Source organism: Miscanthus floridulus, chromosome 2 (genome assembly GCF_019320115.1).
Source record: "Miscanthus floridulus cultivar M001 chromosome 2, ASM1932011v1, whole genome shotgun sequence".
In the NCBI taxonomy this organism is placed as follows: Eukaryota; Viridiplantae; Streptophyta; class Magnoliopsida; order Poales; family Poaceae; genus Miscanthus; species Miscanthus floridulus.
Genome location: NC_089581.1, coordinates 175,466,084 through 175,490,681, shown reverse-complemented (window position 1 = coordinate 175,490,681; position 24,598 = coordinate 175,466,084). Strand labels below are relative to the sequence as shown.

Here is a 24,598-nt window from a genome sequence, read left to right as displayed (position 1 = left end):
CTAAATAAATCATACATGTCGGTATTCTATGGTCATGTAATAAATGCTCTTGCATGAGCACTACTCGAGCTTTGCCTTGGCTGAAAACTTGGTTCTAATATATATTACTTGAGTTATTTATTTTTTTTGGCTCTTGGTTGTTCTATTTTTTATTTTATTTCTATACGATGACTTGCTTTAATTAAATATTTGATATGTATCATATCTATGCGGCCAGATGAAGGCTGGAGCGGAAGAACCTTGCTTGGTTGATAGCGCTGCCACAAACTCAATCCTTAGAGAGACAAAATATCTTCAGACACTTCAGAAAAAGAACTAAAAATATATTAACAGTTGCCGAAAGCAATGACCGCATTATAGGTTATGGTTGAGCCATCGTGGTACTCCCTAACAATACTAGAATCACTATTGATGAAGCTTTCCTATATCAAAAGCTCAACGTAACCTTCTTACCTTTAAAGACATCCGTCGTAGTGGTTATCATATCACTACTGCAACTGATAGTGGTACCGAATACCTCTATATTACGGAGTCAAAAGGAGATCAAATGTATGTGGTAGAACAAACGCTTGGAACCTCATCTGGACTGTACTACACACAGATTGAGCCCCCTCAGAATATATTGCAATGCCAACCATATTTAAAAATCCAAAATATTTTAAGATTTGGCATGAAAGACTTGTCCATCCTGGATTAACAATGATGTGAAAAATCATTACTACTTCTGCTGGACATGCCATTAACACATCACACTTTCCTAAACCAAAAGACTTTTTATGCACTTCTTGTGCAACAGGAAAGTTAATAATTAGGCCCTCTTACCAGAAGATAAAGGACGAGTTCTTAAGATTCTTAGAAAGAATCCAAGGTGATATTTGTGGCACGATCCACCCATTATTAGGACCATTTCGATACTTCATGTGCTCATAGATGCTTCTACGAGGTGGAGCCATGTGTGCCTATTATCAACATGGAAACCGTGCCTTTACAAAATTAATTGCCCAATCATTCGTTACGTGCTAGGCTTGCCCAGAGAACAGCATTAAGTCAATTCGAATGGACAATGCAGGTGAATTCACCTCAAAGGCATTTAATGATTACTGTCCTAGCAATTGGGGATAGATGTGCAACATTATGTTCCCCATGTTCATACTCAAAATGGACTTGCCGAGTCTTTAATAAAAAATAAAAAGAATTAAAGTCATTGCTAGACCTCTTTTGCAAGATAACAAACTCCTCACCAGTTGTTGGGGTCACTGCAGGTACTGTATGCTGCTGCTTTAATTCAATATTGACCATCTGCCTATCATTCTACTTTCCCTCTTGAATTAGTGCATGGACAACAACCTAAGATTTTCCATCTGCGAAAGTTCGGTTGCGCTGTGTACGTGTCGATATCACCGCCCCAACGAACCGTTATAGGTCCCTCATCCGGAAGATGGGGATTTATGTTGGCTATGAAAAGTCCATCAATAATCAAATATTTGGATCCCAAAACTGGTGACTTGTTCATGGCTAGATACGTCGATAGTATATTTGATGAAGATTGGTTCCCGGCATTAGGGGGAGGATTATATCTAAAAATAAAGGAATGCGAGAAATTGAAATGGAATGCTAGTGGTATTTATTCACTTGATCCACGCACTAAAGACATTGAACTTGAAGTTCAAAGAATAATTAGCCTACAACAGTTGGCAAATAACTTACCAGATGCTTTCACTAATATAAGAGGAGTATCAAAATTACATATTCTTGCGGCTAATGCACCGAAGAGAGTACAGATACCCTTGGAAGGGATAAACTCTTCTCAAATCCCCAATCCTAGGAAAAGGGGGAGAGAACTGGATGACTCTATACAGGCACAACGGAGACGTCCACAAGGCTGAGATGATAGAGAACAAGCATTAGATAAGGCCCTAGTGCACTAGCGCGCACAACTATAAGTAATGGCACAAGGGCGTCGGAACAACCAGCCATAATATGGGAAATAAAGATGAGCTGGATGAGCTAAATGAAGAAATTATCCACCGACTATGCAAAGTCAAGAGAGTTATACAATAGAAAGACTATAGTCGTTGATATAAATTTTGTCTTTAAAATTGCTGAAATCATTGACGATGACTCCGAACCAAAGTCCATGGCAGAGTGCCAGGGAGCGTTCAGATTGGGTCCAATGGAAAGAAGCTCTAGAGACTGAATTGCACTCGCTTAATAAGAGGCAAGTATTTGGGCCTGTAGCCCATACGCCCCAAAGTATTTTCTATAGGATATAAATGGGTATTTGTTCGAAAAAGGAATGAGAATAATGTGGTGGTGAGATATAAAGCGAGACTTATTGCGCAAGGGTTTTTGTATAGACCCGGAATTGATTACGATGAAACATACTCTCCTATTATGAGTGGCATAACGTTCCGATATTTAATATCAATGGCAGCTGGTATGAATCTTAAAATGCAGTTAATGGATGTTGTGATTGTGTATCTTTACGGGTCACTAGAAACAGATATATACATAAAAGTCCCTGATGGATTAAAAATTCTGGATTCTAAAGGCAATCGCAAATTATACAGTGTCAAATTGCAGAGATCATTGTATGGGCTTAAACAATCTGGATGGATGTGGTATAATCGGTTGAGTGATTTCCTCCTGAAGAAATGTTATGTAAATAATGATGATTGCCCATGTGTATTTATTAAAAGGTCCCATAATGAATTTTGCATCATTTCAGTATATGTTGATGATTTGAATATCATAGGATACACAGAGGACATAGAGTTGGCGTGTATCTACCTTAAAGCGGAATTTGAAATGAAAAAACCTTGGTAAAACTATATTTTGCTTAGACCTACAAATTGAGCATCTCCCTAAAGGAATTCTTGTACATCAGATGGCTTACACAAAGAAAGTTCTCGAGAGATTTAATATGTCTAAGGCTCATCCCCTAAAACCCCTATGATGGTGAGATCACTTGATGAGGATAAAGATCCATTTAGAGCCCAGGAGTGAAGATGAGAAAGTCTTAGGACCTGAAGTTCCATATCTAAGTGCCATAGGAGCACTAATGTATCTTGCAGACCTGATATTGCTTTTGCGGTAAATTTGCTAGCTCGATATAGTGCGGCCCCAACCAGAAGGCACTGGGTAGGAGTTAAAACAATACTTTAGATACCTCCAAGGCACAATAGATTTTGGCCTACTTTTTCCAAAGAATCATGATTTGACTATGATCGGCTATGCAGATGCTGGATACCGATCAGATCCTCATAATGCAAAGTCACAAACTGGTTTTGTATTTCTTTTGTGGTGGTACTAGCCATTTCATGGAGGTCTTATAAGCAAACTTTAGTAACAACATCTACAAACCACTCAGAGATAATAGCACTGTATGAAGCTCACTGTGAATGTGTTTGGCTAAGACGGATGATTAGCCACATCCAGAAGTCATGTGGCCTTAATACTATGGATACCCCCACAATTATATATGAAGATAATGCAGCATGTGTTGCACAAATGCAAACGGGCTATATAAAGAATAACTTAACTAAGCATATTTCACCAAAATTCTTTTATCCTCCCGAACTCTAGAAGCATGGGTGGAAGTGAATATACTGCAAGTCAGATCATATGACAATCTCGCAGATTTATTTATAAAATCTCTTCCAGGACACAACATTTAGAAGATATGTCCAGGAGATTGACATAAATTCTTGAGTGACTTGCAGAGCTTAGGAGGGAGTAAATCCCTAATTATTAGTTCATATTCTTAACATCCGGAAGATATTGAAACCCGTGGTCTTGAAGATCATAAGATATATACGTTGCATACATTTGTGCGGCAAGAATGTACCCTCGTCTCTGTTCTTTTTTTTCCACAGGGTTTTTAGACAGAGTTTTTGAGGAGGCATGAGTTTGTCGTGGTATTAGCCCAAAGGAGAGTGTTATGAAACTAATTATGCTAGTGGGCTTATATCAAATTAACTCTTGAAGCTCAAGAGCTCAAGAGTTATAACTGAAGAAGTTAAATGGTCATCTTCTATCTATGTAAGGAACCTATGTATTCACTATTCGAGATGAGAAAAATAAGAGAAGACTGGTTCCACAAATACTTTGTCTATAGTGTCATTCTACTTTTATGTGATCTTTCAATTGGAACGGAAGACAGGATATTTTACCAATTCTTGCTTGGGTAATGCATCGGGATACGTAACTATTACATATTAATATATTATAATAGCTAGTACGTGTGATGGGTGACCTGGCGCTGCCGATGGATGGAGCTGGAGCCGGAACGACACGGCGCGACGACGACGCGGCCTGACGGCCGGCCCGTGCATTTGTGATTTGTCCTACGTGCTACGTCCACCGCGTACGCAACGTACAAGTACGTGCGTGCAGTCGGCACTCATGCCAGGCGCCCAGGCCAGGTTCCAAGGCTGCCATCTGCATGCATGCGCTGCGCCTTGGTTGTTGCCTCATCACATCGCGGATCTACGGATCCACGGCACAACGAGAGGGAAGGGGAGGCTTTACGCTGCCGCGGCCCTCTGCTGCTGCGCCGTGCCGCTTTTATGGCCGTCACACGCCGCAGTCGCTGCTTTTGATGCAATCCATCCATCCAACAACACAGGGGCAACCGTGTCAGTGGTGCCGCGCGCAGCAGCCGAGCATCGTGTTCGTGCAGCCGCTGTGCCACCACCAGCCCACCATGCAAGCACGCGGGAGCCCGGGACGGGACGCCGGATGCATTCGTTTGATCATTTCCCCGGCTCCTCGTCGCCCGGCACGGCGCCCTGGCCTGGCCCTGCCCCTCGCGCGCAGCAGGCAGAAGAGAACCAAGCGGGCAGACAAGGCGACATCGTGAGTGGCATGGCGTTGGCATGCATCGAAAGCGGTGGCTCAGCGCTCCAGTGCCCGATTCTGTTCTTGGTGCCGTCGCCGTCGGCAAAGCGGGGCCTCGTCTTTTCTCTCTGTCTGTCTCCACGTCCGTCACCCCGGCCTCTCTGGCTCTCTCTCTCTCTCACACACACACACACTCTCTCACTCTTTTTTTTTGTTGCCTTGGCTGCTGCTCCACGCGTGTAAAGCTCACAGGGGCTGGCTCGAAACCCCATTTGAGCCCACAGCAACCATGACCCTCTCTTTGGACTCGTAGGAAGAAATTTAGGATTTCTATTTGTATGGATTGACTTACTTTAAGAACCCTCCGCCCACAAAAGAAATATAATTTTTGCTTCTTGAGAAACCAAATACTTTTAAATTTGACCAAAATTATAAAAAAATATTTATGATACAAAGTAAATATTATTAGATTAATGATGAAGTATATTTTCATAATAAATTGGTTTGGAGACATAAATATGAATTCTATTCACCGAAACTTGAACTACTTTGATGGGTCATGATATTATATTTGTATTCCTTCGTGGACGGAGGGAGTATTATTTGATTTTGTAGGATTCTTTTTTAGGAAAAACAAAGAGAACTTTTCTTTATATTCAATTTCATAGGAAAATTACGAGAAAAAACATATACACAAATCTCATTGTTTCTTGTTTTCTGTTTTTTCATACAATTCATCTAAACTCCTATTCTCATAAAATTCTTATGTTTGCCACTCTTCTGTCTTGCATATGCAGTTATATTCTAATTTCGTTTTTTTTTTCAAATGCATGTTCCAAAGAGGGCCTGAATATAATCTCAACAATCTTCGCGTCATTGCCACGAGACCTCATCTTCTTGTTAGTGTCATTTCAAAACTAAGTCGATTTCAACTTCGAGGTAGCCCACCTCACCCACCCACACAATGTTAGTATAATTTTCATGAAATTTTAAAATTGAACCAATTTTTAATAAAATTTGCATTGTTGACCCTCCCTCCCTAACACTGCTTCCAATTCCAAGACGCTACGAAAACAAGGGCTTACCTACCGAACTTGTTGGCGTGTGAATAAAAGAGCCCGTTTGGCCGGGCTTCGAACGGCTCCGGCTTCCGGCTCCGGCTCCTCTGACTCCTCCCCTGTTCATCCCCTGTAGCGACACTGTTCACCGGAGCCGTTTTTCTCTCTCATTCTTTCCTCTCTCACTGACAACGCCGGAGCCGGAGAAGCTCATTTTTTTTTTCTCCTCCGGCTCCAGCTCCTGTGCGCTACAGGAGATCTGTTCTGTCTCTCCCACACGAGAACTGAAAATCACACATGCTGCTCTGAATTCTCAAGGTGACACAGTGCCAAGAGAAGGAAAAGAACAAACACGTCCTTAACAGCAAAATTCACCGCTTATGATGAAAAGCTCAAAAGCATGGTGGTTGCTATGTCGACTTACGTCAAATTTCATGCTCCCCCCCCCCCCCCCCCCCCACCCCCACACCCACCCAATTATTAGCTACTCCCTCTGTCCCAGTTTATTTGTCGTTTTCGGTTTTCGTGTTACAATGTTTGACTCGATTTATAGAAAATGCTATCAACATTTGTATCTCCAAATAAATTTATTAAAAAACTAGATTCAAAGATCTTTCGATGATACCAATTATGTATCATAAATATTAATATTTTTTAATATATATTTTGTTAAAATTATTTCTCGGGAAACGAAAGCGACAGATATTTTAGGGACGGAGGGAGTATCAAAGCAATGGTAACTCCGCAATTTATCGGTGAGTCCTGCCCGAATAAATTCATCGTTCATCATGACATTTAATGACCTTTGCTTATGTATTTCGTATTTGATATGTACTTATGATCCGTGCTCAGGCTCATTAGAATAACTTGGTACATCTACCAATCGGCCTGTTTGTCGGTTGGTTTTTAGACTGGTTTGGGTTGGCTGGTGCTGGTTTATTGTGAGAGGAAAACACTATTATCTGGCTGAGTTGGGCTGGCTGAAACCAACAAGCGAACAGGCTGAATGATGCATAGTTTGATTTCTAAACGTGGGTTTCGACTTTCGTTAAAACGTACTACCATATCGGCCAGTACATGTAAATTTTGGAAGTGACTACATTTTCATACCATATACTACAACAACAAACCACGTAACAAACTACTAATATAACGCCGAACTTTTACTGCTGGGGAGGTTCAACAAAAGACTCGACTCAGCTAGGCGTAACCTGCCAAACAGGCCAACCCTAAACCACCCAGGTCATCACCACCGAACTTTTACTGCTGGGGAGGTTCAACAAAAGACTCGACTCAGCTAGGCGTAACCTGCCAAACAGGCCAACCCTAAACCACCCAGGTCATCACCATCACTAGGCTTGGGCAGCAGCGAGGAAAGCTGCCGCAGTCAAACAGCACATAAAAGCCAAAGCCACCAGGGCAGCAGCAATAGAAGCGAGCGAGCGAGCGAGCGAGCGGCGGGGGCGAGGGGTGGAGGACGAGGACGACGACCAGGCCAGCACCCAGCAGCCCCGGCGGAGAGGCGTCCCCTATGGCAGCTGCAGCTTCGCCCGCCGCCGCCTTTCCCCACCTCCTCTCCCTCTCCTCCTAATCCCCTTCCATTTCTCCCCCAACCCCCTCCCGCTTCCTCGCCAGTTGGTTCGTTCCGCACCCGCAGCCGTCGCCGTCGCCGTCGCCGCATTGGGGGACGCAATGGAGCAGGTAAGCGAGCGATCTGGCCCGATTCGGACTCGAGGGTTTTGATTTGGTTTCTCTGATTGAGCGTGTTCGGCTGTTCGCGTGCGTGCGTGCTGGCTGCAGTACGAGAAGCAGGAGAAGATCGGGGAGGGCACGTACGGGGTGGTGTACAAGGGGCTGGACAAGGCCACCAACGAGACGATCGCGCTCAAGAAGATCCGCCTCGAGCAGGAGGACGAGGGCGTCCCGTCCACCGCCATCCGCGAGATCTCTCTCCTCAAGGAGATGAACCACGACAACATCGTCAGGTCCGCTGCGCCTGCGCTGTCCTCCCTCCTCCATTAAATTTCCCATTTTGCATTGCCCTGTTCTAGTTGTTACTACGACGGATTCAGGATCGATCGATCGACCAACGCATCCGTGATCGATCGATTCGTTGGTCGGTCCAAGTGGGCAGTGCCTCCAGTTTAGCTTTGGTGGTTTTATGCAACAGTGGGTAGGTGTCGTTTTAGGATGGGGTTCGTTCATCGGTGGAAATGATGGTGTTGGTGTGTGTCCAGTGAAGTAAAGCGGTAGCATTTGATGGTGTGATGGCCTGTAGTGTTGGTACGCTGAGAAGCTTTACTCTTCTGCGTGCAGGTTACATGATGTTATCCACAGCGAGAAGCGCATATATCTTGTCTTCGAGTTCCTGGATCTGGACCTGAAGAAGTTCATGGACAATTGCCCGGAGTTTGCTAAGAATCCCACTTTGATTAAGGTGAGAAGCGCAGAATATGATAGTTTCTAATTGCGAGTCTACACCTTGCATTCTGTTCAGTTCCAGCATATAGATAAACTCGAAGTTGGCTCATGCATTTATTGATTACTGATTTGGTATATGCTAGCACAACTTGTTATGCTATTCTTGGAATTGAACTTGCAACGGAACAATGGCAATGTGGAACTGAAAAGTAATCTAACTAAAGAACAGCTCAAGGTTGTAGAGTAGAGGCCGATCTAGTGTCTTCCTAGTTGCATGTAAAATCCTTTTCTGTCCCCAGTCTGATGCGCTAGAATTTAGATAGAAGACAGAGATGGGTCCCACATCATCAGTTGAGCTCGATATATGCCGTATTTGCCTGTTGTCTTCTCTCGTCGAGCGTTACTGTGTCTTGATACGGTAGGAGAAAAGTGCTTATTTTGACTTTTTCTACTTACTAGGCTTGTCTTTGTAGTAACGTAAACCAGGATGTTTGACTTAGGAAGAAGGATCCATGTTTACATTTCCTCATGTACCTCTTTGGTATAGAACTTGTGGCACTGTAAACATTGTTTTTATCCTGGGGAGGGGGGAGAGACTCGCACCTGCTGTTTGGACGTATTTATATTCCTAACTTTGGAAATACCTTCAACTTACATTATTGCAGTGAGTTTGGAGTTTTCATTCACATAGCCTCTAATGCCTCTCAGTAACATGGTAGGACCTGTTTATTTGTGACCCCATGCACTGCATATTTCCTTATAAGGTTATCTTGGGCTCTACATAGCACATGGTTTTATCTCCTCAAGTAAACAGACACACTATCCTAGTGACTTTAGATCAACTTTTTCTCCACAGTAACTCCTGTGAATGCCAGATGTGTTCACTGCTATTGTCGATTCTTTGCTGTAAAGTGACTGGTAATGTAGCGTGACCATACCAGAACTGTGGGATTCTCGTGTGGGTGCCACCGTGCCTCTGCTCCAATGCCCGCTATTTTTGTGTACTATTAACTCAGTACTGGTACTGCATGTGCTTCCACTAGTTCTCTAACATGTTTTTAGGAGTTAGCTGATCCCATTATACATTGCACTGTATTCAATGTGGCACAACAGATTACTACTTACTTGGTTGGAGTGTGTTATATAGTGAACAAGACTAACGTAACTAGAAGTTTTTTCATCCTATTTATTTATTTCCCTTTCCTCATTTTCATTTTATCGCGTAAGCAGAAAATGAATGAGATGCTTGTGGATGCATTTTGAAATGTGACTATTGTCTTCTTTCTGCAGTCATACCTCTACCAGATACTCCGTGGTGTTGCTTACTGCCATTCTCATAGATTTCTTCATCGAGATTTGAAACCTCAGAACTTATTGATAGATCGGCGTACTAATACACTGAAGCTTGCAGACTTTGGTTTATCCAGGGCATTTGGAATTCCTGTCCGTACATTCACTCATGAGGTACATTTGTTATGCTCTAACTCGAGAAAGGGAGTTTGAATTGTCCTGTTAGGGAAAAAATATTGTGAGGGATGCCAAATTATGGATCCCTGTGATTTTATACCCATATATAACGTAACTTTTTGTTGTCTATTCTAGTCACATTAACTCACAATACATATCTATGGAAGTATTTTTCAGGTAGTGACATTATGGTACAGAGCTCCAGAAATTCTGCTTGGAGCGAAACAGTATTCGACACCAGTTGATGTATGGTCTGTGGGCTGTATCTTTGCGGAAATGGTGAACCAAAAGCCACTATTCCCTGGTGATTCTGAGATCGACGAACTGTTTAAGATATTCAGGTTCTATGATTGTGCTGGCATTAAGTTTCTTATTTTGTATTAGCATATTTTAGACTATCTGATTTTGTTTGTATCATGGTCACTGTTGAAGGGTATTAGGTACACCAAATGGACAAAGTTGGCCGGGAGTCAATTATTTGCCTGACTTCAAGACTGCTTTCCCCAGGTGGCAGGCTCAGGTAAGACAACAGCATAAGCATTTTGCTGGGCACATGTGGCAAGTGCATTGTGTATCCTCATCCTTAGGCCATAGCTTACTATTTGTGTTTGTCATATATATATATATATATATATATATATATATATATATATAGGGAGAGGCTATTCAGTAGCCGGCTACAAAATAAGTTATTCTGTAGCCACCTTCATTTACTATAATTTTATATACTAATTTACCATAATATAAATACATATTTACGATAGTTGTGTTACTATAACACATGGGGATATTTACCATAACGTTATATTAAACCACTTAGTAAGGAGTTACTATAATCACGTAAAATAACATAGTAATTATCGTAACTCAAAGTGGCTACAGAATAAGTTATTCTGTAGCCAGCTACAGGATAGTAGTTCTATATATATATATATATATATATATATATATATATATATATATATAGGGAGAGGCTATTCAGTAGCCGGCTACAAAATAAGTTATTCTGTAGCCACCTCCATTTACTATAATTTTATATACTAATTTACTATAATGTCAATACATATTTACGATAGTTGGGTTACTATAACACATGGGGATATTTACCATAACGTTATATTAAACCACTTAGTAAGGAGTTACTATAATCTCGTAAATTAACATAGTAATTATCATAACTTAAAGTGGCTACAGAATAAGTTATTCTGTAGCCAGCTACAGGATAGTAGTTCTATATATATATATATATATATATATATATATATATATCCAATGCCACTGAAATCCCCTGTTTGTGCATTCATTCCAGGACCTGGCAACAATTGTCCCAAATCTTGAACCTGCTGGTTTGGACCTTCTCTCGGTAAGTCAAATGGAGTTCTGTTGATGATCATGAATGCTGCATCATATATCCTCACTGTATTGAATTCACCTATTTCTGTTTGCCGACAGAAAATGCTTCGATACGAGCCAAGCAAAAGAATCACAGCTAGGCAAGCACTTGAGCATGAGTACTTCAGGGACCTTGAGATGGTACAGTGAAATGCTAAATGTGCCTGAAGTTGCATTGGCATTTGTATGAGCTGAGTCGCTCTGTCGCTCGTTCCTTTTATGAACGCCTGTACTCTCGTTCTCTCTCTGCATTTTTGTCATTCTACAGGATATTTTGAATCTGGTGTGTTTTGAGATGTATTAAGGAATGTCAAGTAGATTACCGCCGTTGTCTCTATTTATTGAATGTAAATATCCTTCATATGTTTATTTTCCCCCCAAGCATCTATGGTTTCCTTTTCTTTCTATGCGTCATGTAATGTCGATATAAGCGTGCGATGCGTTTTAAATTTCATCTTTTCCCATGTTATATAATAACTGCACACCAACTTTGCTCAGGATCTCACAAGGAATAGCAAACAGTAGCACGCACACACAAAAGACATTATTATGATAGCCATTCACTAACGCATGGTAACAATATTCTGAGAGTATAGTTGATGAGCTCGAGCCTACCAAGTGTTCAGTTGCTGTATAAATTAAAGAATAGAAGTGGCCCCTTAAACAATATGGCCTTCTGAACTGAGACAAGAAACATCGTGGAACAAAAATAAGGCGATAATTCACATACTAAGTTACCTAAGATTACAAGTGAAACTTTTTATCTTTACAATGGCTGGGTGCAGACATAAAATTATCACACAGGCGACATGTCCCTCGTTATCGTGTCTTCTTCAGGATAGCTGATGTTCGCATCTCAGCATCTTCCTTGGCAAAGCTCCACCAAAGGAACGACAGGGGGATAGCCACAGCAAGGCAGATAGCACGGCCATCTACATATCCCCATCGCGGAGGAATGTCATAAGCTTCCAGAAGTACTGCAGCCGCACCTCCCATGGCAACAAATATGATCTTCAGCCGTGAAGGATGCCGAGTCATGACAGCCCACAGTGCCCATAGGAGACACTTGAGCAATGCTTATCACAGTACAAACCTTCATGTTCAGACCTGCAGAGTTTACAAGCGTGTAAGCCACTGGCACGTTAAATTCAATAGTGCTACATTTGTTCGCTGCTGAATCTCCATATCCCATGAAATAGGAAATAAAATTCGTAGTCATAAGGTAACAACTAACAAGTTCAAAATAAAGCACCATACTACCTGCCCACAATGGAACAACAAACAAATTCTTGATCCCATCAAGTGGCGAGCTTAATCTCTCAAGGAACTAAAATTCGATTTAAGGCCCCCTTTGGAACAAAGGAAAAAAATGGAAGAATTCTAGAGGATTGGAATCCTAAAGGTAAATTTCCTATGAAGCCCTTTGAGCATTAGCATTGGGTTCCTACAAATCCTACGAAAATTCCAATGGAATGGCTTGTTTCATAGGAATTTTGGAGGAATTCTACCAAGAGGCTGAACCTCATGGAAATTGGAAAGTGTCGGGAACCAATACTAGGGTACCCTAAGAGGATGGGCTAATGGTCGTCATACGTTAATCCATCCAGGCAGTAAAGGGTGCGACTACAGCTCCAACCGATACCGAGGCCGCTCTGAGGGCAGGCTCCGCCTCGCCCAATCCCCGAGGGAGGGCTCCGCCTCGCCCGACGTCTGAGGGATTGCTCCGCCTCGCCCGACGTATGAGGGCAGGCTTCGCCTCGCCCGACGTATGAGGGCAGGCTTCGCCTCGCCCGACGTCTGTAGGCTGGCTCCGCCTCGCCCGATCCCTCGGGCACGGCTCCTGATGGAAGCTCACGTCGTCGCCAACCACTACGGGCCAGAAAGTACAACCCAAGGTCAAACTTCTAGCATCGTGCAGGGAGCGGTCACGTCTCAACATGACCCGTCCCCGCGACATGTCATTCCAGGGGACTCACATCGCCCACAGTGATGAACGCGTGGTCACTGTGATGCCTACTCCCTGCATGGTCGCTGATCAGCACGCTGGGTCGCCGCGCCGCCCGCCATGGCGGGATGGGACGTCACGACCCGCTGACAACGCCAGGGCATGGCATCATCAGGCGGACAAACGCCCGACGTGGGGCTGTCCCTGTCACCACCGGTCGTGTCAGCGAGGCCCGCACAAAGGAAATGAAAGGTCCGACGACCCTGAAGGACTTACTCTCCCTCTCGTTCTTCTCTATTCTCCCATTGTAACCCGTGCTTTCCATTGGCCTATAAAAGGGAAAGCAGGGCACCCCACTAAGGGACATCGCATCGATCGCATCGCACAAGAACTGATCGTACCGCATCAGATCAGAACCACTAGCATCGAACCTCGAAACACACAGCCGAAGCAGCGACGAGGCTCTGGACATCCATTCGTTCTTTCCATCAAAGACTTGGGACATGTCCCTCTTTCGCCCGTTTGTAACCCTACTATGAAGTTTTCAGTGCTAGTAACACAAGCAGCAGCAACAAATTGGATGTTGGAATATTCTGCCCGAACCAGTATAAACCCCGTGTCCTCTTAGCACACCATCCGAGCCAGACGCACAATAATACAAATTTACTCGTTGGTGTTTACTCGAAACACCGACAGTTGGCGGGCTAGGTAGGGGCCTTTTGCGTGTCTCCACATCAACACCATGCCTCGGATGGCTAGTCACAACATCACCTGGGTCCTGGACACAGCACGTGCGCTTCAGGGACCATGGACTTCATCATCACAACGGAGGGAGAGCTGGCGCGGGCACCAGTCGTCATTCAGCCTCTACACTCCCCAGGCCTCGACGCAATCTCCGAGGCGCTTGAGGAGCTACGGCTGCACGCATCGGAGGCCCACGCCCCCGGGAGAAGTCTTTCCACAACCTCCTCGCAGAGGAGTCGGAGTCGCCCTCCGGCTCTGACTCCAGCAGGGGTAGCCATCAACCCTCTCGTGAATGCTTCATGGCAGGTACCTCCGAAGGACATGTTGAAAGCATCCGCGAAGAGGAGGCTACCCCGACGAACGACCTTAACGATGAGGTCGAGGGTGATGCAGGGGCCCCCACCCCTCCTGCGGGTGGAGCAGCTGAAGGCCCAGGCACCAAGAGGGCGAGGAGGCGCGACTCCAGCTCGAGCAGGAACGCGTGGAGCTCGATCGCGAGATCGAGCGCCACGGGGACGGTGGGCGCGCACACGCCATGGCCCGCGACGTGAACCGGAGGATCATCGAGGATGATGAAGCCCTCCCACACTTCGTCTGGGCGTGCCAGAACATCGCTGCTGCGGCAGCCTTGTTCCGTGGGCTTCCGGGGGCCGCGACGACCAATGAGCGTCGGGCCCATCACGAGATTCGCACGATGCTCAAGCACGCGGCGGCACAGCGCACGCCCTCAGAGCGACCAGACAAGGACGCATCAGTCCACCAGACGCCACAAAGCGATAGGCCACGCATCACGGTTCCAGTGCATGAGCGCCTCGGCTGTAACCGTGACGCGCGCGACACCCTTGACGCCCGTAGGCGTACCCGCGGCGATGCAGGGGAGGGGGCTAGCCGCGGCTACCACCCACGACGTGGCGGATGCTACGACAGCGGCGAGGACCGAAGCCCGAGCCCCGGCCTGCCAGGACCTCAGGCCTTCGGGCGACACATCCTCAACGCCACCTTCCCGCCAAGGTACCGACCACCAACTAACATCCCGAAATACTCTGGGGAAACGAACCCCGGACTATGGCTCGAGGATTATCGGCCTGCTAGCCAAGCCGGTGGGGCGGATAATGACGTTTTCATTATCCGCAACCTTCCATTGTTCCTAGCCGATTCGGCGCGGACATGGTTGGAACACCTTCCGCCCAACAGAATCCAAAGTTTGGCGGACCTGAAAGAGATCTTCGTGGGAAACTTTCTGGGCACGTACAAGCGTTCTGGGAACCCATGGGATCTCAAGAACTGTCGGCAGAAGGCTGGAGAGACCCTCCGTGGGTACATCCGACGCTTCTTCCGGCAGTGCAACGAGCTGCCTAACGAGTTTCCTAACACACAGCCGAGCAGCGACAAAGCTCTAGGCATCCATTCATTCTTTCCATCAGAGACTTGAGACCTGTCCTTCTCTCGCCCGTTTGTAACCCCTACTACGAACTTTTCAGTGCTAGTAACACGAGCAGCAGCAACAAACTAGACAAAGGGATATTCTGCCCGAACCAGTATAAACCTCATGTCCTCTTAGCACACCATCCGAGCCAGACGCGTAATAATACAAATTTACTCGTTGGTGTTTACTCGAAACACCGACAGAAAGGTTCCTTTGTGTCAATCTCATTGAATTCCTGTGTTTTTTCTGTGCTCCATCCAAACGTTCAATCTTGCAATTTCCTAAGGGCCTGTTTGGACGCATGAATTTTATAACATATGAACAGGAAAAAATTCATGTGTTCCAAACAGGACCTAAGTATTTTCAATCCATAGGATTCAAGATGTTGGGGTATTATATTCCTATATATGTTTTTCCTATTCCTGCGTTTCTAGAATCCCGTGTTTCAAAGAGGTTCTAATTTTTTTTTGTTCATAAAACTCAGTAACCAAACATTCAGGTACTGAGATTCCAATCTATACCCTGAATTAACTTGTAACTAGCATACTGATGGCATTGTAGATATCATAATCTGAGCTACATACTTAGTGCTGGGAAAAAACAAAGTGCACAGAAACAATACCGCTATTTTCATAATATATCAGGAGTGTAGTTGTCAGCTGTTAAGCTCAATATTACCTTTGTCAAGTTCGTAGAAGTTGAGGTATAGAATGTGGGTTGTCACAAAAGCCAGAATAGGAGCGGCAACCATAACTCTAGAAGCTTCGTCTCTTAAATTTAAAGTCCGCAGGATTGCCAAAATGAGAGAATACCCCAGAAAGGCAGCAGCTGATGAAAAATATAGCTTTTCTGTCCAAGTTGTGTCACTGCAATAGATACCACATCTTGGTCAATGAGTTAGCAACAGACAATTCATCTGAAAAGATGTATCCATTGTGATAGAGCCTACCAACTGTGATATATGGCACTCCAGAACCATGAATTCATGGCAAGCAGCCCATAAATGTGCCACAAGCCAGTGTATTCATAGTATGTCTTGTGAGTTTCTGGCCGTAGAGGAAGCTTATAATAAAGCAAGAGGAAAAACGATAGCCACCCATTAAATTGCACAACAAGAGTGAGAGCAGAGAGAGATGCAGATAAAGGTTCCTGGGAATGAAAGCAGAGGCATATAGTTAGGAAGTGAAAAGGAAACAAAAATTGAGAATACCAGTTCAAAGCTGTAATGGACTACCTGAAACACAGAGGCACGCTTCAGAGGCCACTTTCCATGATACTTAACAGGCTGAAGGCCAAGCTTTGCCCTTTCATTCTCCCTTTCCATCATACAGTGGTATCTGCATTCACTCTTGCAGTTCCAGTCCTTCCATTGCAAGTACAGTGGCTCGTGCGTGTACCATGATTTGTCAGCAGGTTGGCCATCGGCTGGCACCATACAGTGTTTGATTGAAGTTTCCTTCAGGGCGCCTGTCTTTTGGCATCCTGCCACACAAGCTCTAGTAAAACAATGGGAACATGAGTAATCAGTGGTGCTCATTTTGTCATCAAGTAGGACCAAATTAAGTGCTGGAACAATAACTAGCGAGTCATAATAGGGCTTAACTGTTACTAGATCTAAAAAAGAAGGGCTTAACCATTGGTACAGAGAGATGGTGACCTGGTTCTCTTTTAAAGCCCACCATTGCTATTGTCTGCTGGATTCAGCAAAACGGTACTGAATCTGATTTCAAAGTCAGGATTAGAATTGAGATGGCAGCAAAGTTACCTATGTTCCTCCCTCCGCGGGAGATTTGGAACAGATTTGATTGAGAATAGGACTACAACACGCAGTTTTGCTAGCTCAACCTTTGGGACCGTACCATGAAATCCTGATAGAACTGTGAATCATGTAACGTAACCACGACTTACACCCACAATGGCATAGTTGTGAGACCCCGCTAAATGGGCCAAGTTGGGGCGGTCTGGTGGGCTGGGCCGAATGGCCGAGCTACTGTAGCTCAGGTTACCGTACTGTAGCAACGAAAAGGTGCTATAGCTACAGGACTTTAGTCCAACATCAAAGTCCCACGTCGGAACCAGAGGAGGTGCCGAACCAGCTTAAAAAGCCTGAGCCTGGGAGGGAATTAACTCCGGTTCGAACCTTTTGCGCGAAGCGAGGACGAAAGTGTAAGAGAGTTAATTAGCAGGTGTGGTCCATTCAACGTGTCAAGTGGATCTTAGCCGTCTTCCCGGGCTGGGGCTTTAAAAATGGTATTCAGAGCCAACTCTCGCGGTTTCACGGACGTATGGCTCGAGAGCTCGGACAGGCTGCGCATGGCTCTGCAAGAGCATGGCACTTGAGCCGGGAAGCTGGGAATATGGACGTAGGCCAAGAGAGTCGATCCTGGACATTTATCCGGTTTTGGTAGGTTGGTTCGGCCCTCGACTGAGGACGTCGAGTCCTCAAGGGTGGGTGTATGTGAGACCCGCTAAATGGGCCAAGTTGGGCCGGTCTGGTGGGCTGGGCCGAATGGCCGAGCTATTGTAGCTCGGGTTACCGGTTACTGTAGCAACAAAAGGTACTATAGCTACGAGACTTTAGTCCAACATCAAAGTCCTACATCGGAAACCAGAGGTGCCGAACCAGCTTAAAAAGCCTGAGCCTGGGAGGGAATTAACTCTGGTTTGAACCTTTTGCGCGAAGCGAGGACGAAAGTGCAAGAGAGTTAATTAGCAGGTGTGGTCCATTCAACGTGTAGAGTGGATCTTAGCCGTCTTCCTGGGCTGGGGCTTTATCACATCACAGCAGAACCACTATCATCGAACCTCGAACATATAGCTGAGCAGCAACCAAGCTCTTAGCACCCATTCGACCTTTCCATCAGAGACTTGGGACCTATCCCTCTCTCGCCCGTTTGTAACCCCTACTACGAACATTTCAGTGTTAATAACACGAGCAGCAGCCACGAACTGGACGTAGGGACATTCTGCCCGAACCAGTATAAACATTGTGTCTTTTTAGGACACCATCCGGGCCAGACGCGCAATAGCACAAATTTACTCGTTGGTGTTTACTCAACTACCGGTGTTTCGAGTAAACATCAATGAGTAAATTTGTGTTATGGCGCGTTTGGCCCGGATGGTGTGCTAAAAAAACAGAAGGTTTATACTGGTTTGGACAGAATGTCCCTACGTCCAGTTCATGACTGCTGCTCGTGTTATTAGCACTGAAAAATTTATAGTAGGTGTTACAAACGAACGAGAGAGGGACAGGTCCCAAGTCTCTGATGGAAAGGTCGAATGGGTGCTAAGAGCTTGGTTGCTGCTCAGCTATATGTTCGAGGTTCAATGCTAGTGGTTCTGTTGTGATGTGGTGAAATCGATCACCTTAGTGGGGTGTCCTGCTTTCCCTTTTATAGACCAAGAGAGAGCAGTGATTATAGATGGTAGAAAAGAAGAAAACCAGAGGCAAAGGAAGTCCTTCAAGGATGTCGGGTATTTCTTTTCCTCTGTGCGGGCCCCGCTGACATGGCAGGCGGTGGCAGGGATAGCCCCACGCCGAGCGCATGTCCGCTGACCCTGACAGGGCCGCGATGGGTGTCAACTCGCTGACGATTCAATGCCCTGGCATTGTCAGCAAGTTGTCACGTCCCATCCCGCCGCGGCGGGCGACGCGGCGGACCAAGGTGCTGATCAATGGCCATACAGGGAGCAGGCAGCACAGTGACCGTACGTCCGTTACTGTGGATGATGCGAGTCTCCTTCTGGACCGTAGTGATTGTCGTGAGCTTCCGTAAGGATCCGCGTTTGAGGGCAAATGACGGCGCCCACAACAGTGTAAGGCAAATGTCGACGCCTACAACACTGTTTGGGCTCTGACATGCCTAGAAGGTCGCAAAGCACCCTTCTGGCATGGCCTGACGGTACTTTCCTGCAGACGTGCAGGGTACGGTCCTCAGTATTGCGGTTGACTTGAATGCCCCGCCTTATCTGCGCGCGTCGTTATAAAGGTGTCGCGCAGGGGCGTGGCGGAGCCAACCCTCAGACGTCGACCGTCGGGCGAGGCGGAGGCAGCCCTTAGTCGTCGGGCGAGGCGGACCCAGCCCTCAGATGTCGGGCGAGGCGGAGCCAGCCCTTTGGACGTCGAACGAGGCGAAGAGCAGCCCTTGGACGTCGAGCGAGGCGGAGCCAGCCCTAGGACGTCGGGCGAAGCAGAGCCAGCCCTCGGGGGTCGGGCGAGACGGAGCCATCCCTCAGGAGTCCGTCGAGGCAGAGCCAACCCTCGGGGGTCGGGCGAGACGGGGCCCACGGCCGCAGCGCCCACTGAGCCGGAGCCAACCCTCGGGGGTCAGACGAGGCAGGACACACCGCCTCGGTGGCCGGACGATGCGGGGCCCGGCAAGCGGTGTAGTCGCGCTCTTGATCATGCGTCCGAATTAACGTTGATTGTCATTTAGCTCCTCCTCTTCGGGTACCCTAGTATTGGTCCCCGACAGTAGCCCCTAGACGATTCGAGTAGAATCGCCTGGGGGATTTTCTGACTTGCCAGCGGGTGCGCACGAGCGCACCTGGTGGGTGTAGCCCCCGAGCCTGCGGAGGAGTAGGATACTCCTTCGGAGGCTTTCTCGAAAGAGGGGACTCTGAGGGCCCTGGCCCTCTATTGTTGCCCACAGCGTGTCCTAAAGACGATGATTCCTTTTCGCCAAGGTCGGACCCTTTGCGGGTATGGTCGTGAGATTCCGTGGTTGTTTAGCTGGATAGTTTGATTGGGGTCCGGTATCCCGTTCGCGGGGATCCGGTCAGGGTAAGCCTGGCTGAGACTCAACCGTGGGCCGAGATGCCCGTGACGCTCGTGCGCCTGGGCACTGGCCGCTTGCGGGGCCCAGCTCTTTTCATCCCTTATTATAGGGATGTTTGGAGCGTCTGTTGGACCCGTTGATGGGCCAACCGTCGAACCCCTAGGCCCAGACGGACCGTAGATGCGTTTTTTGATCCGTATTTCTCTTTACTCGTAACGAGTCCCGGTCCGTCCGGGGAGGCGAAACGTCCGGCGAGTTTCCCGAAGGAAAGGATAGGGATTGCGTGTGCATATCCCGTGGCATGACATTATGGCGGATCGTGGCAGGCGCGGAGATCTAGGCGGATGGTTGGTTTCCTCGCATCCGTCGCCCCCATAAAACCAAAGGGTTCACCCCAGGGTTTCATACTTTGCCTCCTTGCCTTCACATCTGCAACCTCCGTCACCAATCGTCTAAGCTCCCCCCATCCGCGTCTCAGCTTCCGTCGAGTTCGCATCTGCCCACCCCCATCTTCCAATGGAGCCGTGGTGCCGCTCTGATATCACCCCCAGCGGATGGAGGGCCTTGTCCGCCGCGGTCTTCTCTGCGCGCGGACCGTCGTCGAGGAGTGGCGGCTGCCCGGCGAGGAGGACGTGTCGTCGTCGCCCGATGGCTACATCGTCTCGTTCGTGCACTTCCATGAGCGGGGGTTTGCTACCCTTGCTCACAAATTTCTCCGGGGTTTGCTGCACTACTACCAAATCGAGTTGCAGCACCTCAATCCCAATGGAATCCAGCACATAGCGACGTTCGTTGCCCTGTGTGAGGGATTTCTGGGGTTTAGTCCCCACTTTGATCTGTGGCGGTACTTCTTCGCCGTCACCCTACAGAAGAAGCGGGAGAAGCAGCAGGAGCTGAGCACGCCAATGGGATGCGCCGGCATCCAACTCCGGAACAACCGGGTCGGCGAATACCCGCCAATGCGTTTGTCAACCTCCAACAAGGGGTGACATTCGCATTGGTTCTATCTCAAGAACGACGCAGCCGCCCTCCTGCCTGAGTTCACCGGGCGCCTAGTCGAAGAGGTCTCGGACTCGTGGAGGAAGTGGGGTGTCCCGGAGAAGGACAAGACGAAGATCCGGGACCACCTCATCGCCATCCGAATCCTGAAGGAGAGGGGCCTGAAGGGGTCGGGCATCATCGGCGCCTACCACGCGAGGAGGGTGGCGCCACTGATGAGGTGCGCGCTTCCCCTGTACGCGATGGCGCCCAGGGCGTGATTTGATGGGACGGCGCTCGCCGAGGGGACGCTCTCCCCCCTGAAGTGGCACAGCGCATCAAGGAGGCAATGGAGCCTTCTCAGGACAGCGCGGGCGCCCGCCTTGATTTTGTGTACCCGGTGCCGGGGCATCCCCGGATGCGGCCGGAACCAAGATACATTGTCCTTGTAAGTTTTCCCTTCCTCACGCCTTCTCTTCAATTGAACTCTCGACCCCTTGATACTGACATTGAGATTGGGGGACTAACCGAGGGATCTCATCCTCAGGGATCACCCGGCTCCGTTGCCGAGGGATCCGTCCGGGAGGGCGGCGAATTGCGCCGAGGCCAAGCGGCAGTGGAAGGCGAAAGAGGACGAGAGGAAGAAGAGGCAGCGAAAACTGCTGGCGCGGGAGCGAGGAGAGGAGACTGACAGTGATGACGATGAGGTAGTCGACGACACCGAGCGTGATGGCCTAGATAGCGAGAATGTGCTAACAGGTACCCGCTCATCCTTGCAGGGGTCGGGACCCTTCCCGTTTCATGGAGGGGAAATCACGTCCGTGAGGCCGACGGAGACGAGCCGGACCGTCGGCCTGCCCCAAGAACCAGCAGGGGTGGGTGGATCTGCCGTTGCGCCCGAGGCGCCAGCGGAGGAGGGTGGCTCCGTCGCCGTGCCCCAAGAGCCAGCCGGGGCGGGCGGATCTGCGCTGCGCCCGAGGTGCCAACGGAGGAGGGTGGCTCCGTCGCCTGCGCCCCCGGATGCAAGGGAGCGAGACCCTCTGCCAGCAGTCCCAGACTGCAACAAGCCAACCTTCCTCGACTGCCTTCCGCCCACTCGAGGAAACTAAGGCGGTGGGGAATCGACCCCACCGACCCAACCAAGACGGTTCATTCCTGACTCTCTCTCTGCTAGGCTTTAGACATTCTGAGCACTCGAACAACTTCACTGCTTTAGAATTCTAAAGCTACACAGAGCATACGTTCCAATACTTAGCGCATGTAGGAGCTCCCGTCACTCTATGCCTCTAAGTCAGGATTGGGGTGTGTTCTAATGTAAAAAGGTAGGTTGGTTCGGCCCTCGACGAGGACGTCGAGTCCTTAAAGGACAGGTGTATGTGAAACCCCACTAAATGGGCCAAGCTGGACAGGTCTGATGGGCTGGGCCGAACGGCCGAGTACTGTAGCAACAGGTGATGCGAGTACTGTAGCATCGGGCACTGTAGCACACCAGAAGCGAAGGGGTGCCGAACCAACTTAAAAGGTTGAGCCTGCGAGGGAGTTAACTCTGGTTTGAACTTTTTACGCGAAGCGAGGATAAAAACGCAAGAGAGTTAATTAGCAGGTGTAGTCTATTCAACGTGTAGAGTGGATCCTAGCCGTATTCCCGGGCCGGGACGTTACAATAGTGTACCCGAGAGGTGAAGACAGACCACGCCTTTGTTTTTTCCTAAACCGCTGGCAGGACTCTGCACAGCATGTATTGACATAGGCCCTGTTTGTTTCCGCTTCTCCCAGACACGCTTGGATTATAATCTAAGTGAAGATTTTCTCGCTTCTCGCTTTTCGCTTCTCGTAGTTCAAATCTCTGAAGCGGCTTACCACATAAGCGAGAATCGGTGGAAATAAGCAAAGCGTTTGGCAGGATTCTCGCTTATTTCCACCGATAAGCCGCTTATAAGCGGAAACAAACAGGGCCATACAAGAGATTTTTTAAGTAAAATTACAGAGAGATTTTTTAAGTGAAATTACAGACAGAATAGAAAAGAAACTTTAGCCAGAGAGGGCTTGACCACTTTAGCCAGAGAGGGCTTGACCGGCAGAAACCACCAGAAGGACCAAGACAGACAGCACTGGAAGAGCCATGGTTTACCCTGCTCCAGCCAGGCTCTGCTTGGCACCGTGCAACTAAAAAGCTGAGCAAACTCCGAAGGCTTGCGCATAAATAGACGAACGTAATCTGCTAAGTTTCATCAGACTTTAGGTGAGTCGTCAGTAGCGAGCAACGTAGTAAAACTGATCGCGGATAACAGCAGCAGAAAACGCGCGCTAAATCTCAACCAGCTCCGCGCCTCGCGTCACTCGCGCCGGCGGCAGATTAGAGAGCATATAGGGAGAGAAGGGAAAGGCGTGTACAGGGTCATACTCGTAGTGCCCCCACCACAGACAGACCGGACGACGACGCAACGCAGCAGCAGCCACCCGTGGGAGCGGGAGCGGGAGCGGGAGCTAGACTGCGAGACCAAGCAGCGTGCAAAAACAAACAGCGGAGGAGGGAGGGAGGATCTCGAACCTGTAGAGCGGATCAGCGTCGCCCTCGGAGGCTTCCACGACGACGGCGACGGCCGCAGAAACGAGGGCGAGGAGCAGCAGCCACGGCCTCCGCCCGAGGAGCCCCATCCCGCTACCCACACGCGCTCGCGCTGGCGGCCTAGTGGGCGAGGCGGAGATCCATCGGCGCGGGGGATGTTTGAGAGGGGGCCGGGGCGGAGAGGGGAGGGGAGCAGATTTTTCTCTCTCCGGGACGCAGGGACGGGGAGGACGGGAGGGGGTGGTGCGTGCACGTCCTGTGTGTGTGTGCGCGCGCGCGCACGATTGATTCCTGCGTGCGTGCGTGTGCGTCCGTGTTGTTTGGGGGCAGCAGATCGACACGCGGGGCGGGGGAGGCCTGGAGCCTGGGAGCCTGGGAGGGACGGGACTCGCGTCTGGGTGTGCGTGCGCGGCGTGTTCTTTTGCCTGGCGTCCCTTGGTTGGTCCCGATGTGTGTTGCCTTGCGTGTGCTCTGCTCCGCTTCCGCTTGGGCTTTTAGGGCAACGCCCCCACGAGACCGGTGCGCGCGCATAAACTGCACAACTGCGCACCACGGCGCATCTGCTAAAAAACAAACAGATCCGCTCTCTGAAGAGCGCCATAAAAAATTTGCATCTTGATTTTGTTATTCCTTCTGTGTCACCGACTAATTAATTGTGGGGTCCCACGTTTCATGCACATAATGATTGCATATTATGAGTTTTCTCGACGGCATATAAAAAATACCCTCCTAAAACAGTGTCTAGACAAAGTCTCTTAATTGAAATGAAATTTGTACAAAACGACAGTGATATTTATCGCTAGTATGTTTTTACAGTATTTTTTCCGAAATGTAAATAATGATATTATTTTCTATGAGCTTAAAAATAGTTTGATTTGATTCCTAAAGGGAATTGAAATTATTTGACTTAGACTAAATCTATAATTGTACTAGAGTACTTCCTCCGTGCAAAAGAAAATGGGAATGACCAGAGCCCGGACC

At 48.0% G+C, this 24,598-nt stretch overlaps 1 protein-coding gene and 1 pseudogene across 2 annotated transcripts in view; one reads left to right on the top strand and one right to left on the bottom strand.

Annotated features, from left to right (window-relative positions):
- Positions 1-11,579, top strand: part of LOC136535800 (cell division control protein 2 homolog) — a 69,942-nt gene extending 58,363 nt beyond the window's left edge. Inside the window, exons 1-8 of one of the 2 annotated variants that reach the window (XM_066528206.1) lie at positions 7,280-7,598; positions 7,698-7,882; positions 8,214-8,334; positions 9,609-9,782; positions 9,963-10,126; positions 10,218-10,305; positions 11,095-11,148; positions 11,238-11,579. In XM_066528206.1, the coding sequence (XP_066384303.1) occupies positions 7,590-7,598; positions 7,698-7,882; positions 8,214-8,334; positions 9,609-9,782; positions 9,963-10,126; positions 10,218-10,305; positions 11,095-11,148; positions 11,238-11,327 (885 nt within the window). In that variant the 5' untranslated portion in view covers positions 7,280-7,589 and the 3' untranslated portion in view covers positions 11,328-11,579. Of the gene's footprint in view, positions 1-7,279; positions 7,599-7,697; positions 7,883-8,213; positions 8,335-9,608; positions 9,783-9,962; positions 10,127-10,217; positions 10,306-11,094; positions 11,149-11,237 lie in introns of those variants that run through there. The other variant, XM_066528207.1, reaches the window with a different exon arrangement.
- Positions 11,580-11,706: 127 nt separating this feature from the next.
- LOC136535798 (uncharacterized) lies at positions 11,707-23,893 on the bottom strand (annotated as a pseudogene).
- Between the last annotated feature and the right edge of the window lie 705 nt (positions 23,894-24,598).